General features: G+C 39.3%; 1 protein-coding gene across 3 annotated transcripts in view; it reads left to right on the top strand.

The window, feature by feature from the left end:
- The window catches only part of Scel (sciellin), a 118,942-nt gene that overhangs the window by 85,083 nt on the left and 16,459 nt on the right, over positions 1 to 17,400 (top strand). For 2 of the 3 annotated variants that reach the window (XM_013353109.2, XM_026788433.1), the window contains exons 17-25: positions 446 to 502; positions 871 to 930; positions 2,444 to 2,503; positions 6,580 to 6,639; positions 7,833 to 7,892; positions 10,484 to 10,546; positions 12,401 to 12,460; positions 12,583 to 12,636; positions 12,772 to 12,828. In XM_013353109.2, the coding sequence (XP_013208563.1) occupies positions 446 to 502; positions 871 to 930; positions 2,444 to 2,503; positions 6,580 to 6,639; positions 7,833 to 7,892; positions 10,484 to 10,546; positions 12,401 to 12,460; positions 12,583 to 12,636; positions 12,772 to 12,828 (531 nt within the window). The remainder of the gene's footprint in view (positions 1 to 445; positions 503 to 870; positions 931 to 2,443; positions 2,504 to 6,579; positions 6,640 to 7,832; positions 7,893 to 10,483; positions 10,547 to 12,400; positions 12,461 to 12,582; positions 12,637 to 12,771; positions 12,829 to 17,400) is intronic. The other variant, XM_026788434.1, reaches the window with a different exon arrangement.

Genomic DNA, 17,400 nt, shown 5'->3' on the forward strand with positions numbered 1-17,400 from the left:
AAAAATCTACAGGAAAGGACAGCCACTTAGTCACAAAGAGAGCCTTGCTCTTTGGTTTAGCCTTTACCGGATCCCTTTGGCTGAGTAACTGCTGTACAATATTGCAGTTTGTAGCAAAAAAAAAAAATGTCAAATATAAAACAAATTCGAAAACACCATTGAGTTCATTTTGCATTGGCCATCTACTGCTAGGCAAGGAGCCTTCTTAAGTGAGGTTTACATACTCGATTGGAGAGAACCTTTCTTATGCCATCGGTTGTCAGTTAGGGAAAGTTTCTTGGGTAGAGATGGGAGAGAGATGACCACTTCTGGGCTCCATCTAGCTTGACCCTGTGCACTCGACCATAGTCTGCGTGAGGCCATATATGTGTCAGTGCTCCTGTGTAGAAAACACTGTTTCCTTGTTGTTGACATAAGTTCTGATGACTTTTTCTCCCCAATAAAGCCAAGGCCTCAGACCAGTTCCCAAAATGAGTGTCACAGCAGACAAAAGCAGCAGAAGGTGAGAACTGCCTGGTTGTCTCTGAGTCTCAGGCTCCCCTTGGCTTACCTGGCAACCTTCTCAGCGGTGTGCAGGGGATCGCAGCTTTGAATAGGTCTCATGTCTTTTGTGTTCTTCTGCAGCCCTGTTATTCACTTTGAAGAGTGCATTGTTATTGCATCAAAATTTACATTTATATGTAGCATGATGAAATCTTGGAGATTTATTTAGCTGTGTGACTTGATAAAATTTTATACTAAAACATATTTGATATTAGGATAATGATTTCCTGCAAAAGCTTGAATTAATCACTAAAGATATAGAAAGAGTGATTTCTATCTAATTCTATGGAAATGCCGTGAAACTAATCCAAACATTCTTTTCATAAGAGGTAGAGAGCTTGATAATGTTATGAAGACCAAGTCCAGAGGACGTGAGAACACCTCTGGGTAAGTCTCACTAATGTCTCCAATTCTGATTTCTACCTGATAATCCAAAGGCAAATGACTTGACATTTTAGCTTCATGACCATAATTTAAAGTATGGAATTAGTCAAGAAGGATGGGAAAGGTGGTCATTCATCCTTGTATTCCACGAATACATTTATTTTAAAATAATTGTCTCAATATTTAATACTGAATTACTTTTCTCTTTGATTTGGGGCATTGATTTCTTTTTAAGGGTTGATGAGCGAGTAGAATTCTTTATCTAAAGAATGTAGCCTTCACATAGTTTCCAGTGTACATTTCCAGAATGACACAGACAACCGTTTGTTCATTCCTGGCTGCTCAACCCCAAAATAACCACACAGAAACTGTATTAGTTAAATCAAACTGCGTGGCCCGTTAGCCCTAGCTTCTTATTGGCTTGCTCTTACATCTTAATTTAACCCATTTCTATTAATCTGTGTATTGCGATGTGGCTGTGGCTTTCTGGCAAGGTTCTGTCCTGGCAGGGCTATGTGGCTTCTCCTGACTCCGCCTTCTTTCTCCCAGCATTCAGTTTAGTTACCCCCACCTCTCCTCAGGCTAGCTCTACTCTACCCTATCATGGGCCAAGGAAGTTTCCTTATTTATTAACTAATAAAAGCAACACATACACAGAAGGACCTCCCCCCCATACCACAAGCCAGCTTGACTAAGACTCCTACAGTCACCTCTTCTGGTGGTTTCAGCTGCAGCCCAGGGTGAGGCTGGGCCAGTACCTAAATGGGAGGAAGGACTCACTGCTGCATCACCTGCCCAGAGCTATGATGCATTTGGTACCCACTCCCCATTTCTACCATCCCCCACTGTCCACTTGGAGTATAGTTTATGCTCCTCTTGATTTTTGATGGGCCAGCATGTAGATCCAGTAAGAAGTGGGTCATTATGTTTGCTACTATGTAATGACATTTTATATTTCTAAATCTTGCTCTGTTTCTTAAAATAACTTACTTTGAGACAAAAGGTTTCAACATGTATACTATATGGGTTTATATGAGGGCATGCTTTCTTAATATTTTCAATTTTGTTAAACCATTATGTTGCTATCATTATTTTATTATCATTAAAGAAACAAACAAAAAAAGATTGTATCAGTTAGAAATTTGTCTTCAGTCTGGTTCCGGTGACTAACTTCATCTAACTTACCTTACTTCACCGTGGCCTGTTAGACATGATCTAACTAGACGGATCTTCAGACAAGGCTGACTTGGTTCAGACCGAAGTGGCGTGTGACCCCGTGTTCTGAGAACAGAACAGAACAGGCAGCACCTGTGTATGCACGTTGTTAGCAAATGCACACCCTGAAATGGCCTTCATCGTGAGGTGTGAGACAACTGCCGTTTTCATTTAGTAATTTAAATGTCCACACTGGTGCAGAGAACTTTACATTCATCGCTTCTTACTATCTGAGCTATTCTTCATTTGATTACTGTTTTATTTTAATGACATTTATTGGAACTCATTTCCTTTTCCAAAGGAAACAAGACCTTGATGGATTGATTAAAGTGAATCCTGAGACACAGACAAATATGAAGAGGTAAAGTGTCTAGAGTGTCCCTCTGCCAGGCATCATATGCATTGGAATGCCAGTGTTCACGGTTAGGACAGCGAATGGCACTTCAGGCCCAAACACCCTTTTTATTTTCTCCAACATGGCAGCTTGGAAGGAGTATTGCATTACTTTGGTGGCTTGTGCTTTGGTGGCATTTGTTACCTGGTAGTTTTGAGAAATTACAAGACAGTTTCGAACAAGCGTCTCAGCTATGACATCCCACTTTGCATTCGTGTGCATGTGTATGTATATATAGTGTGTGAAGTGTATGTGTGAGAATTATATCTATAAAAGGGTGGAAGTGAGTCTATGATTAGAGGTATACATAAGATCATGTGTGTACGTAAGAGTAGAGTATATATACATGTATGTATATGCGTATGTGTGTATACAGGACCGAGTGCATGTGTGTATGTACATGTGAAACTAAACTTGTTGCCGTGTAGCTGAAAATGGTCTATCAAATAATTCCATGAACTCTTTTCCACTTAGTAAACTCAGTGGATGATATTATTTGTTCATTCTGAAATGTGTCACCAACGCCCCAGAGGCAAAGGCTCATCTAGCTGAAAGCTTCTGCACACAGTGCCAAGCTGCCCAGCTTTTGCCTGTGTGGTACACTCAGAGGCACAACCACCCAGTGAATTTGGCCAAACAACTAAGTCTTGCATCCTCCCTGAGAAACAAAACAAAACAAAATGTTGGTGTCTTTGACTCCTTTAAGTGGTTCAGAAAGATAACTGAAATGTTGATGCAAACAGGGAATCTGAAAGCCCTGGTTCAAGGTCAGCTTCTGACTGTGTCACCGGCCCTGTTTACTCAATGCCTTAAGTTACTTCTACACTGCTGTGATAAAGACCACGGTCCAAAAGCAACTTGGGGAGGAAGTGGTTTATTTTACCTCTCAGTTTATATCAGAGCCAATCTCTAGGAGGAGTCAGGGCAGAGCAAAGAGGGCAGGAACCCTGAGGCAGATACTGGGGCAGAGGCCACAAGGAAGTGATGCTTACTGGCTTGCTCACTATGGTTATTTATACCATCCTGGACAACCCTACCCGGGGGTGGCATCACTCGCCTGTGTGGTAGGGGCACCCACATCAAATAGCAATCAAGAAAATGCACTAAAGTTTTGATCAAAGGCAAATCTGGTAGGGGCATTTTCTCCGTTGAGGTTCCCTCTTCCAAAATGACTCTAGCATGCGACAAGTTGACATTAAACTAGCCGTCATACTCACCTACTAAAGAGGAATTATACTACTCTCGTGTTCAACACATGCTAGATATAAAAAAATGAATCGGAAGTTAGTGATAGAAAAACATTCAGATTAATTATATTTTTATAATGGTCTAGACAGTCTACATACATTTAGTTCATCTTGACATCTAAAATTATTTTCCTACTTAATAGTTATTTAAAAACTTTAAACTGTGGCCTATCATTCTTTGTATTAAAATGGGTATGTGCTAATGTGCATATCTTTCTAATGCTTGCTTGCATGTGTGTTTTCCCATATAAGCTCATGTGTATGCTTACAAGTGAAGATGTGTGCCTGTGTATGTGTGCATGTGGACATGTATGTGAGTGTGTGCGTGTATGCTTTTTTGTACAAGTGGGTTATTGTATATATAAAAATAGTGATTGAGTGTTCCTTTGTGTATGTGTATGTGAGTGCATGCATATATCTATGTCCATGTGTGAGAGCACATGTGAAATGTGTGTATTTGTATGTGTATGCTTTCTATGGACTTCTAAAGACAGTACTTTTAGTTAACTTTTTACATCCTGAGACTCTAGATATCTTAAGTATATAGTTAGGGACTCTGTCAGTAGCAAAGCATGAGAACCTAAATTCAATTCTCAGCATCCTTGAAAAAGTCAGACATTGCAGCATGGTCCTGCAAGTTCAGCGCTAGGAAGGTAGAGACAGGAGGATCCCTGGGCATAGTCTGGCTAGTCTTACCAAATTAGTGAGCTCTTTATTAAGTAAGAAGCTCTTTTCTTAAAAGAAAATGAAGAGTGATTCAGGAAAATACAAGAGATCAACCTCTGGCAGGCATGTGTGCGCACATGCACACACACACACACACACACACAGACACAGAGAGAGAGACACACACACACACACACAGAGAGAGAGAGAGAGAGAGAGAGAGAGAGAGAGAGAGAGAGAGAGAGAGAGAGCATGCCTTCCTTCTTTATTCGAAAGCTTTCACTGTTCTTCCATCTCTGGTGAAATAAAATTCTAACGCTTAGAGATAACCTTTTAGTTTTTCAATAAAGTCCTATCAAATCAACCGATCAACCCTTTGTATTTCAGGCTCATTCTTGTTTTAAGGCAATGCTGTGCCCATTTTCTGGAGTGCTGCCACCATATGGCCTTCCTTTTAAATAGGTCACTTTTGGTGACTGAATGTGATTAAATCATACCCTTACTTGTCCTCAGCATTGCAAACACCAAATACACTTTTAAAGTACAGCATATACAGTTAGTTAGCTGAAAGTTGTGCCATCCACTTAGGTGTTTGTCTGTGTTCTGCTTTTCCCCAGTCTGGCGATCTGTTTGGATCACATCTACCCCACCACTTGGCAGAGGCTAGATCATTGGTCTTTGCTATTGGTGGACTGCAAGAATATATAAATACTGATGATACATACACCATGAGGCAATGATTCGCCCAGTTTAACTTCAAATAGTATATCATTATAATAATTAGATTACCACATTAATTAGTTTTTTCTTATTGACTTATGCAATAGGATTTTAAATAGCCCTATACAGTTTTTAGGGCTCATTTAATGTCTAAAGAGACTGAAGTCTACACAATATAATGAAGCAAACTCCTCAACTGACACTCTCTAAGGAAGGGTTTGTGGCACTTGCTGATCTATTACTTATTTGAACACTAAAATCTTCCACTTGTAACCTGGAATTTTTTCTCTAGGACCATGTGATTCAAATCCCACAGGCTTGATTTAGGTGAAAAACATCAAAGGCGAATGTAGAATACAGCAGTTGTTTCTGTGGGGTTAATTGTTTCATTATTGTCATAACGAGAGTACACATATTTTCTCTGTTGTCTTTAGTCTGAGTATCACATCTTGAGACAGCTGGATCAAAACTTGGGTCCACATCTGGTTGCTTCTAAATACTGTACCTTTGATGTTGTGTAAATGAAACCTCAGAGACATCTTTGTGAGGTCATCAAGTGCGGGGAGAGTGGTGAGGCTTGCTTCTGAGGAGGCTCTTCTCCCCGTGTGGCTCCCTCTGTAGATCAGAGCCATGTTTGCTGGCGAGATGTATGTTAAAGCACATGCATATGCGATAGGAGGGGCATCGTGACAGGAAGATCAGACGCAGGCGTGTAGTTAAGGCCAACAGTCAAACACTCAAGTGTTTCCAGCAACTGTGGAGTTCATAGTTCAGCCAATATGGCTTGTATCTTGGTCCATTTCAGAAGTCAATAGACTTTAGGTGTTTTTTTTTTTTTGTTTTGTTTTTGTTTTTTTTTTTCGAGACAGGGTTTCTCTGTGGTTTTGGAGCCTGTCCTGGAACTAGTAGCTCTTGTAGACCAGGCTGGTCTCGAACTCACAAGATCCGCCTGCCTCTGCCTCCCGAGTGCTGGGATTAAAGGCGTGCGCCACCACCGCCCGGCTTACCATTTGTTTCTAAAACAACCAGCTGCAATGTGTCATTATCAGAAATAGATAGCAGGTTGTATTTGGTGCATTTTAAACAAATTAGTATATTTATCTTAATGCAGTTTAGTAATAGAAAACTTGCTAAAAATATCAACAAAATGTAGATTTTAAAAGTTTCTTTTACACATGTTGGAGGTTGCTACCAAGAGAGAATGATTTCTGGAATGTTCTATGGGGCAAGTGTATGGTCTAATTAAAAAAATGTTTTATATACTTGGAAGTGGTTGACAATATCTGCAAGATTAAAATATTGTCTCACTCTTTGGCATGGTCTCAATGAGTGTTTATACTGATTCTGAGACTTAATTAATAGTTTCATTCTACTAGTTATTAACCTCTCAATTTCTTCAATGTTTTAAAGGGGCCAGAGCCTTGAAAACCTGATCAAAGTCACCCCAGAAGTAAACAAGAGTAACCATGGGTGAGAGAATTATGTCTTAGCTCTGTTCTTTCCTGTATCAGTAGTAACACTTATGAATAGAAAAGCTGGAGTACGTGGAACCAGAAAGTCAAAATCTCATTGCTTAGTAGATGGGGTTCTGAGCTAGTCCCATGAACGCTGAGCAGCAGCTGGCCAGGCACAGCATGAGGGTCACGGGATTATTCTATCATTGGCAGCAGGGAACAAGAAGGATCAAGCAGAATAATGGTTATAAGATCCCTTTAAAACAAAAGTGCTGTAGATGGAGATTATTATCAAAACACCATTTAGTTGCGGCTACAGGCTTAGCATGGCTGCTTCTCGAGGCAGGATAAGTTTTTGGATAAACCATTGCTTTGTTCCAAAATGAGCTAATGAAAAACAATCTCCTTCGTGTCCTAATGTTAGGATTTGTTTTGAGAATAAGTGGGAAAGGAAGCCAGCATAGCACTGATTTGTTCGAAGGCTGAAACTTTACTCCTGTAAGCTGAAGATTTAGACCAGTATTGATTTCTATCAAAACTTAATAGTAAAATTTATTTTGAGGACATATAGCTTCATAGGATTCAAGGTGAAATGACCAGTTGATTTAATTCCATTTTTATTGAGTGGATTTTTTTTTGTCTGTTTAAAGTTCCAAAGACGTTAATCAGTTTCCAAGGGTAAGATTTAATATGCTCCTCCTTCTGGGTTCATGCCCATCAGTGATTATGACGGTAATGAAGTCATCAGTTAAGTTGACTGATCCCAACTGAAGTGACAACCCTGTCCCCTCATGTCTGAGACATTAGACATCAGGTGATTTCCAGTACAGGGATGGTACCTGTGATTATTTATGTTCAAGTTGTTTTTCAATAATTACCGAAAACCTTGTTATTGGTTCGCTCCTTTTAGCAGAAGGACAGTGTAGAAGAGGGAAGAGCCTGGTAGGCTAGAACCCCAGATGTGAGGTTAGGTGTTATTTTGGACTAGTCAGGACTGGTCAGTTTGTTTGGACTTTGGCTTTGTCATTAAATAAGGAACCAGAGCTGTCTGTTCACTGGATACTTCCAGAACCAGTTCCATTACTAAATTTCAACAAAATGGCTGGTGTCAAGGTTTTAGTAAATCTTTTGTAATAAAATATCAGTTTTAACAAATAATTCCAACCATTTTATATAACTTAATAAGGTTCTTTCTTCTTTATTTTTAAGGAGTCAAAATCTTGACAGTTTCATCAAAGCTGCGCCCACAACCGACAGAGCTGACCAAGGGTGAGAAACTTTCCTCTCTCCTTTGCTCCATTTCACTCTCGAAAGTCCGAGAAACACTTTATACTGTCCTAGAGACATCCCTCAGAGGGGACGCAAAGACAGAAACAGGTGTGTCGCCAACCCGCAGGCTGGTCCTGAGCCTGGAACTACACAGGCTTCCCTGGCTGTGGACTGAGGTGGGAATCAGGAATTTCTTGAAATACAGAGGTGAACTCATTCCAACGTAGCGTTTGTATTCCATGCTTGGTGCTTAACGTGAATCGGAATTCCCAATGTAGCGTTTGTATTCCATGCTTGGTGCTTAACGTGAATCGGAATTCCCATGGGATAAGGCGGCATCCTAAAAGGATTTCTTAACACAAAGCAGCTGAAATCAAGGTCTGAATGTGGCAAAAGGTTCTCCCGTCTTCTTCCTCTTTTCCATTTATTCCCCTTTTTCTTTTCGTGTAAAACCCAACCAGCTCTAAAGCTAGGAAGTCAGTGTGTGTATGTGGTGTACGTGTGCATGTGTGTGTGTGTGTGTGTGTGTGCATTTGGCCTCTCCTGTTTGTGGATCTATGTGTGGGTCTGATTCATGTATTGCGGGTATGTTGAGGTCAAAGGCTGACACAGTGTGTCCTCCCCAGCTGCTTTCACCTTCTGTTCCTGAGGCCATATCTCACTTGAAACCACAGCTTCACAGTTTCACGGGTAAGGCTTGTCCAGCTAGAATTTAGCTTCTCTAGGTAGCCAGCATGCTTTGGCAAATCTGTCAGTCCTCTCGCCATCTGTTTTACCTGCCTAGCATCTCACACGGGTCCTAGGAGTTCAAATTACAGTCTTTATGCTTGTGTACCAAGTGTTACCCCTTGTGTTCTAGTAAGTCTTTATTATAAAACCAGTAAGCAGGAGGAATGTATCCTGGGTGGCCTTAGTCAGATGACCCTTGGCCTAGATAGTTTGTATTTGGAAGGGAGAGGTGGTTCAATTCATAGTGTAGTTGAAGCAACGTCTTAAAAACAGCCGGCTGCCCTGCCTTGCCTAAGTCCCTGCCTTGCCTAAGTGCTTCCATCACAGTAAGGCTAAGCTGAAGATGTTGTTGTCCTGAGTCTGAATCTTCAGTGCTAAGTTGTCCTGAGATTTTCAAAACCCAAATAAGAATTAAACCTCTTGTCAGGCCCTGAATTTAAAGACCAAATAAATACTTTACAGTCAAAGTGTAAAGTTCAGAGCAGAGCGCCTGGGCTTGAGTTCTGAGAGGCCATTCTAACAGTAGAGGATCCATGGTGATGATACATAGACTTTGTGTCTGGTTCGTTTTAGTGTGTGATTTTTTTTATTTGTAAATTGTACATAATAAAGTTTATTTAAGAAGAGGGTTCAAGTCCTGATGGAGTTTCAAATACTAAATATGAATTTGATTTGATATTGAGGTTGAGAAGTATAAAATGATTGTTCTTGGTTGACTTTGTCAGATATTACTTCAGGAATCTAGACTTGTACATTCTGACCAAGGTGACCTCCTAAGCAAACAAACCAACAAACAAAAATTTCCTCAAATTTATGCTGAAGGAGTAGGCTTATCTGGTTAAAGATATTTAAAAGGAGGAAATTAAAAATGAGAACCTGATTTGCTGATCTGTAAAATACTAGACCGGGTTTTCTTTTATTTTTGCTTCCATTTATTTCACTATACTTTTGTTTAAGATGATAATACTGATGCTAATTCGGTGTAATTACTACTTGAGAAATTCCTTGTGACACAGTAATCACATAAGTAGGCTCATACTGCAAATTATTAGTTAATAAGTTATTTGTATAAAATGAATAAACTGAAGAATATCAGTTTGCAGCTCTCATAATCACAAGGATTAATATTTAAATGACGTGTGAGAAAACTGGCACTGTAACAGATTTATAGTTAATTAGAATATTTTTGCATGACATTGAACTTACTTCTGTTCTTGAGAAATCAAGACCATTTATATATTGGAGCAATAGTTAACCAAAGCATGGCAGAGAAACTCCAAGCTATCACTCATAAAGCAGCTGTGAGGGTAATGTTGGTATGGACCATGCAGATGGAAGGAATAACTGCAAACATGGTGGGGAGGAAGGATGCTCAGGGAAAAAGCCCAGACTTCACCTGCAGCTGTCCTGAGTTCCATCTGAAGGATGCTCAGAGGAAAGCCCAGACTTCACCTGCAGCTGTCCTGAGTTCCATCTGAAGGATGGCCAGGGGAAGGAGGGAGTGTAAATGATACATGTTCAGAGTTCAAATTTGGTTTGCCTTCAGCATTTCTTGGGTATTTGCCCCCAGGAAGTGTCTTAATCCTTGTGAATTTTTTTCTAATCGTTGGTAATAGCCACCCCATGTATTCTCAGAGCTCAAGGGAAAGGTAGGAGAAGTTAGAGTTCAGGACCAGCCTGCTGCTCTACAAAGGGTGTAGGGAGACCCTGTCTGAAAACAAAGCAAAATACAAAAGTAATTAGTGACCTGAGATAGACGCTTTATAACATGTTTTATTTATTCTATATTCCCATTGCATGTGTATGCGTGTGCACACACAAATTTTTTATTGACTTTGACTCTTTCTTTTACTTTGTCTTAGCTATCAACACGGTCTTGATGATCGTATTACTACGCGTTCCAAAGCTGTCAAACCTACTGCTGGGTAAGAAAAAATATTATCATTTATTTCCCTTTCTTCTTAACTCAACACAATATGAATATAAATACCATACTCATTTTATGGAAAAATCAAATGAAATTCCTAAAATATCACTATTTTCATATGTACCTGGAAACTTGGGTGTTAATTTCAGTAATTAGGGTTAGCAAAACACAGACAGCGGAGTACTGTACATAGTGGGGCCTTCTCCTAGTCTTAAGCAAAATGAAGATGGGGCCACCCAAGAAGGGGAGGGAGGGACATGGTGGGCACAAGAGCTGGCACGTTCTGTTTGCTTTGCAAAGCATTAATGTTTGGCTTTTGTTTCTGAAGTTAAACAGTATTAACACTAGCTATGGGATAAACCAAGATGCTTCCTCATTTGGTGTATCATGAGTAGTGCATTTACCTCTTTGTAAAGGAGCATTTTGGCGGGGACAGTGGCTTTTTGTTTATTGTAGGGCTTGGGCTTACAAAACAGATATGAATTTAAATTTAATAAGTCTTTAAGTAGTTTCTCTAAGACAATTAAATTCGCTTTTTGTCTCTGATTATAAACAGTTCAAATGATCTATATACGTACTTTTTGTAGAAAGTCTTAGGAATGCTTTCACAATTTCCATTTTTAAGTCTGTTGACTCCTATAAAATTCATAAAGCCTTACTGATGGAAAGGGGGAAATGTGGAAAATCTTAGCCCAGTTGTTGGGAACGTTTTGAATACCACTGTTCCAGCTGAATCCATTTTGAAAAGAGGGAATAAGAACCCAGAGAGGTTAAGTGATATGTCCCGGGTCCCGGAGAAAGTTAAGGAAAGACAGATAGTAGTTCTGCCGTTGCTGAGGCAGTAACTAGACACTAAACACCTCCAGGGTTCACAGCCATCACTAGGTGTCATTTGCTTGCATGTTAGGGATAATTACAGGCCTGGACACCAAAAAGAGAATTCGGTCGTCATACTCAATCTTATTAACAGCAGGCAATTAGCATAGATTAAAGCTAATTATGTACCAGGGCAGAGAGATGTTACGCTAAGACAATAATAGGTTGTCAGTTTAATATATTGCATTTAGGAGCCCCGTGAACTGCTGGCTGAATATAGAATGTATTGTCAGTGAGTTGCATTTAAAAAGAAAAATGAAATGAAAGGCTGTTGTAATAAACATTACATGCAGCAACATTTGTGTTCCTGCGGTTGATGTTAGGGAAGACAGAACGGTAGGCAGTGTCCAGGGTCCCAGCTCCTCATTTCCACATGACGATACTAAGTAATACCTGAGCACAAAAATAAATAAATAAGTAAGTAAATGCTATTTTGTAGTTGAGAAAGGAAAGAGGAAAAAAAAAACAAAACAAACGGATCACCAAGAGGAGAGTGGGCAGTTTTTAGAGCATTCATCTAATTTAACAGTGAGCAACCAAGTTCAGTTCAGTTCTTCAGTCATTATTACGTCATGATTTTGATGGCTTGCTGGAAATCTGTTTGCTAGGTTTCTGTGTAGGGCATCTCAGCTTTTGAGCTCCTATTTTCTATATTAATAAGATCTTTAAAATGGCAAAGGCTTGAGAATAAGTTTGCCTTCATAATGGTGGAAGACTGAAGAGTGTTACTCCTTAGATATGCCTTGTGGAATGCAGAAGAAGCTTGCCCTGGTAGATGACTCTGGAAATACAGTGTGGGATCAGCAAGTTCTCCAGAGCATGAGTCTTGTGTCCTGTGTTGGGTGGGAAAGATTCCATTGCAGTTCTCCCCCACAATGGATCACATAACAGAATCCTTCCCTCCCACAGAGGTTTTATGATGCGGCTGAACCCTATCGTCTCTAACCTTAATACTTTTGTCTTTTTCTCCTTAAAGACACCAAGATCTTGATAAGTTCATCAAAGTGAATCCTGCTGTTCTTGAAAACAATCAAAGGTAATAAAACTGATTTGTAACGAGTTTGGGTCAGGAAGAATATTCTGTTTTGTTATTCTAGCATTGTCCTTACTAAAATAGCTTTATTATTAACCCATTTTTTTCTGTTATTCTGCTGAAAGAAACTATGACCTGGATGGCAACATCAGAGGGAACCCTACAGTGACCAGACAAAGGTAGTAAGAGTAAAGCAGCTAACTCATGGTTTCACCTGCTTTCCTTGTATGAAATGGGTTTTTTACTATTGCCGTATTGATCTAGCATAACCCAATTACCATTACTTATCCAACCCCTTTCACTATTTTAAACAGCCAAGACTTGGACAACCTTATTAAAGTGAAGTCTCCTGCTCTCAGAAACACAAATGGGTAGGTGCCCTTACCTGACTGATTTTGCAGTACTCCCAAGGTCCTGGGGTAGGAATTTTCTTTGTGTGTGTGTGTGTGTGTGTGTGTATGTGTTTAAGAAGGTTTCTAGTTTTCTGTAGTTTTCAAAGAACTCCTTTATAAGCTGTGTGCACCTTGTCAACATGAAGACATATTGAACACTTCTTAAATAAATTGCTTGGTTTTGGAGTGAGCTCTGAGCTTCTTATTTATACTAAGACACCCCAATGTTTGTTTCTTAAAGATAAAGGAATGTTTAAATGAAAAATGAATAAAACTAAATGAGAAGAAAAAATATTTTGAGGAAGCTAAACCAACTTGGAAAGTTTATTTAAGTTCATCAAAATCCCAAACCTCAGCTTGCCTGGGCTCACAAAGTTTTCCAGCACACTTTAATCTTGGGCTTCCACCTTGAGGTTGAAGCTATGGTCCAATTTGCTATTTTTAAGTTAAAGTAGAATTAAATCCTTTCCCCCTTCTCTTTCCTCATATATCCCTCTAAGATACCCTTACTGCACCTTTCTTATGCCCCCAACTGTCAAATTAATAGTCTCTGTACACACACACACACACACACACACACACACACACACACACACACATCTAAATACAACCTACAAGTGTCTACTTTTGTTGTTTGTGTGTAGATAGTGTCAGGGACAATGTCTTTGGTTAAACAGTAAGGTAGCTCATTCCTTGCAGAGGCTAATTCTCCCTGTATCCTCAGTCACTGGTTTTCTATTCTTTTGGTCTAGGGATGGGATCCTGTGATATTTCTCCTCCTCACATTAGCGTGTCTGTTAATATTGTCAGTGTTCTAGCCTTGTTTAGGCAGCCATTTCTAGGAGAGACCGTGTCATAGCAGACTTCCTGTTTACGCAGCCATTTCTAGGAGAGACAGTGTCATAGCAGACTTCCTGTTTACGCAGCCATTTCTAGGAGAGACAGTGTCATAACAGACTTCCTGACATTCTGGCTCTCACAGTCTTTCTGTAGCATCTTTCATGCTGCTCCATAAGCTATAGATGCAGGAACTGTGATATAGCTCTATCCTTTGGGACTGGGATCCCCACTGCCAGTCGATCTCTGCATTGTGTCTAGTTGTGATTTTCTGTGATGATCTCCATTTGCTATAAAGAGAAGCTTCCTTGATGCAGGGGGGAGCACACTCAATTTTATCTATGGGTATAAGGATAAGATTTAGAATGTAGTAAGAAAGTATGCGGGTTTAGCAAAGTGATGTTAGTAGATTATTTTCTAAAGTCCGCAATTACACTAGCCTCAGGAAGATATCTAGGTTTCTAGTACTTTGTGTTGAGTGGGCCCTACGTCCAATTTTTTGGGTGAATTTTTTTTTTGTTATGGGTAGCACTTTTGGGAGATTGCCAGCCATGTTGGTAACAAGTCTAATAGCCAAGTTACGCAATAACGACTAGGTGAACTTGGTAGTGATGCACATTTATATCAGTGAATTAAAGTTCATATTGTCTTACTTACTTGAAATTTTATCATAATAATTGTAGAACTGGTACTCAGGCCTAATATTTTGAGATAAAGGCAACAAATTCTTTATAAAAAGTACTATGAACCCATGATGAGAGAAAGGACAATGTGGTCTTACCTTGTTTCCTACATCAATAACTTAATTTCCTCTTGTTTCTTTTTATCATTGGGGTATCAGGGTCTTGAAATTATGACATCCTGAAAATAATTAGAGAGCAACGGCTTCTCAGAGGATACTTACTGAGCACCTGGACAGTCAGACTAAAAATTGCATATGATTTATCACCACTATACCCCATGCTATCTATATATATTCCTGTGCTTTATTTTGTAGAGGAAAGTATAACTCAAAGATAATAAATTGCCCTTCAAATGAAAAAAAATGCAGTAGATATGAACTCAGATTTGACATTATGACCTTGAGGAGGACCAACAAATATATGTGGTTAAGTGATCCTAGGCTCTCTAATAAGACCTATTTACTTCTTAGAATTAGAATTAAATAAGATAATTTCTTCACAGCGGTAATTATTGGGGTGGACTTTTTCTTCATCTGTAGAGTTTTGGGAGATTATCAGTCTTGTTGGTAACAGGTTTAATAGCCATTATGTGCAATAACCAGTAGGGGAACATGCCTCCAACTCCTGCCTCTTGCCTATCACCATTGGCAATGGCAGTTCTTACAAGAGTCTTGCCTCTGGTTTTACCACAAGAGGAGGTAAACTTCATAAAGGGTAGTTTGTTTTCTAGCAACTCCTTTTCTAGAAATCCATAGAAAGAGGACATTTTTTTTCTTAAGCAAATATATTACTATTCAAAGTATTTAAAAATATTCTGGGCATCATAGAATTCTATGATGGCAGCTGGGTCAGCTAAGCTAAGCTGTCGGACTATTCTTTAGCAGTATACTAGACTGGATGATGAGCGGCCAAAAATTATCACACAGCAGACACATAGAAAAGACTGAGCTGTTTGAGAAGAGTGCATTTATGGATCGATTTAGCCACCTGTATCTACCATGTAACCATGCTGCCCTCTTGATTTCAGCATAGGTAAAGAAAAAGGGATTTTAAAGCCCACAAAGCCCTTTTACATCAGCGCAAACGAGACACAGGCACCAATTAGTTTGTAGCAAAGCAGCAGTGAATCCGGTCTTTTGTGTGACTTTGCTGACACTTCCCGCAGCTGCATATTTAATTCACAGAGACTGAATAAACTTCACTCATCCATCAGAAATATATACAAGCATCCTTGAAATCCCAGGAACACAGCAACCAGAGCAAATGCAGATGTGCCCAGAATGTCCATTTATTCCAGGAGAGATAGCATAGCTTTTAGTAGCGATGTGAACCAGCCCTAAAGAGCGATCCCATTATCTGTTGTCAATAAGCAGATGTTATATTAATTATTAATATTCTAAACTTCTGCTTTCAAATAGGTACTGAAAAACACTTCAAATTGCTAGTGATATTAAAGATTTTTTTCTAGTAAAATGGACATCGTTCACATAAAGCAAAAATAATTTCTATTTGTGGTTATAGTTCCACTTGTCAATATTTTTTCGGTTTGCTAACATATACCTTCCGAGATTTCAATTTCTGTCTCCCTGCTGCCTGTCTCTCATAGTTCTGCTAAAGACGTAAACATGGGGTAAGTGACTCTTGCTTCACTTCCCGTGACCAAGCCATCTTCCTACCAGTCATCACTGTCAGATGCTTCTCCCAACAATCTCCAGAAGTGGTTCTGCGTCTTCCACAGTACAGCTGCAGCCATGGTTACTTTCCAGCCTTCCGACCACTTCTGCTGCTAGTCATGACTTCCAACTTTCAATCGGCCCACAGGGATGAATAGTGATCTTCCTAAAACAGGAATCTAATTAGGTCATTCTTTGGAGTATAATCCTCCAGTGGCTTCCCGTTACCGTAGAGTCACGGCCATGCTCCTTAACCTTGTCTCCAAAGACCACCATGGTCTGTGATTTGTGTGGTCAACCCACCCCCCTGCAAGTCCTCCCACTCTTCTCTCATCCCCATCCTTTCCCATCCCCATCCTCTCTGACTTGTGCTCTTTGTTCCCCTCTCACTGCTGCATCAGAGAAGCTACTGGATATCCTTTGGGTACCAGCCCCGGTGTTTCTCACTCAGACTCAGGGAAGCCCCTTTCAACCTCTAATTGTACAACACTCCATATATGCACTTTTGAGTGACTTATTATTTAATACTCTTTCCATCTATAGGGTCTTTAAAGACATATGGATGGAATTACCTTGTTTCTTTCTTTCCTTATGTGTTGCAGTAACATAATGACACTATGCTGATACATATTAGATATTTAACAAATATAATGCGAATTAAAGACTAAGTATCAGGAATAGTCAATGTTTTATGATAGTCTACATAGGTAAAATCTATTGTATTCAGTCTCCAACATTCTAAGTCCCCATCACTGAAACTAAATAAAAGAAATCTATTTTTTATGACTGATTTCTTTACTGGAGCCAATAACTGTTTTCTGCTTATGACAATCTCAAGAAATTGCAATGACTCAAGAAAACTAAAATTACTAGTTATATGTTATCTTTAAAATATTTAAATAATATGCAGATCTATTAATTTCTTGAATATAAAAATCCTTAAGAATATAAAACACTCACTGATGAGATTTATAAAAATATGCAAATGTCATCCCATTTTGCTATGTCAATGAGTTAAGCAATTATGTGAGTTGTTTCACTAAATGCCATATTCTTCTCAAGGAGACTCATTTTGAGCTAAAAATCTAATGCCTCGTATCAAATCCTGACATAAAAACATAGTTAAATTTTGTGTGAAAACTTCTTAATTTTGTAAATGTGTTGGACACTTTACAGAAGCAGATTAAGTTAGCAGTGTAAAGAGAAGCATATTGTGCCCTATTAATAAACCCCTCCTACATGCACACGCGAGGGGAAGAGTGGTTAGAACTGAGCTAATAACTTTCTCACATTGGAATATTTCCTAGGAACGCTAACAAGCAACAGTGTCCATGTTTCCCCTTGATCTGCCCTGTAAG

The sequence above is a fragment of the Microtus ochrogaster genome, unplaced genomic scaffold (assembly GCF_000317375.1).
Source record: "Microtus ochrogaster isolate Prairie Vole_2 unplaced genomic scaffold, MicOch1.0 UNK2, whole genome shotgun sequence".
NCBI classification, from domain to species: Eukaryota; Metazoa; Chordata; class Mammalia; order Rodentia; family Cricetidae; genus Microtus; species Microtus ochrogaster.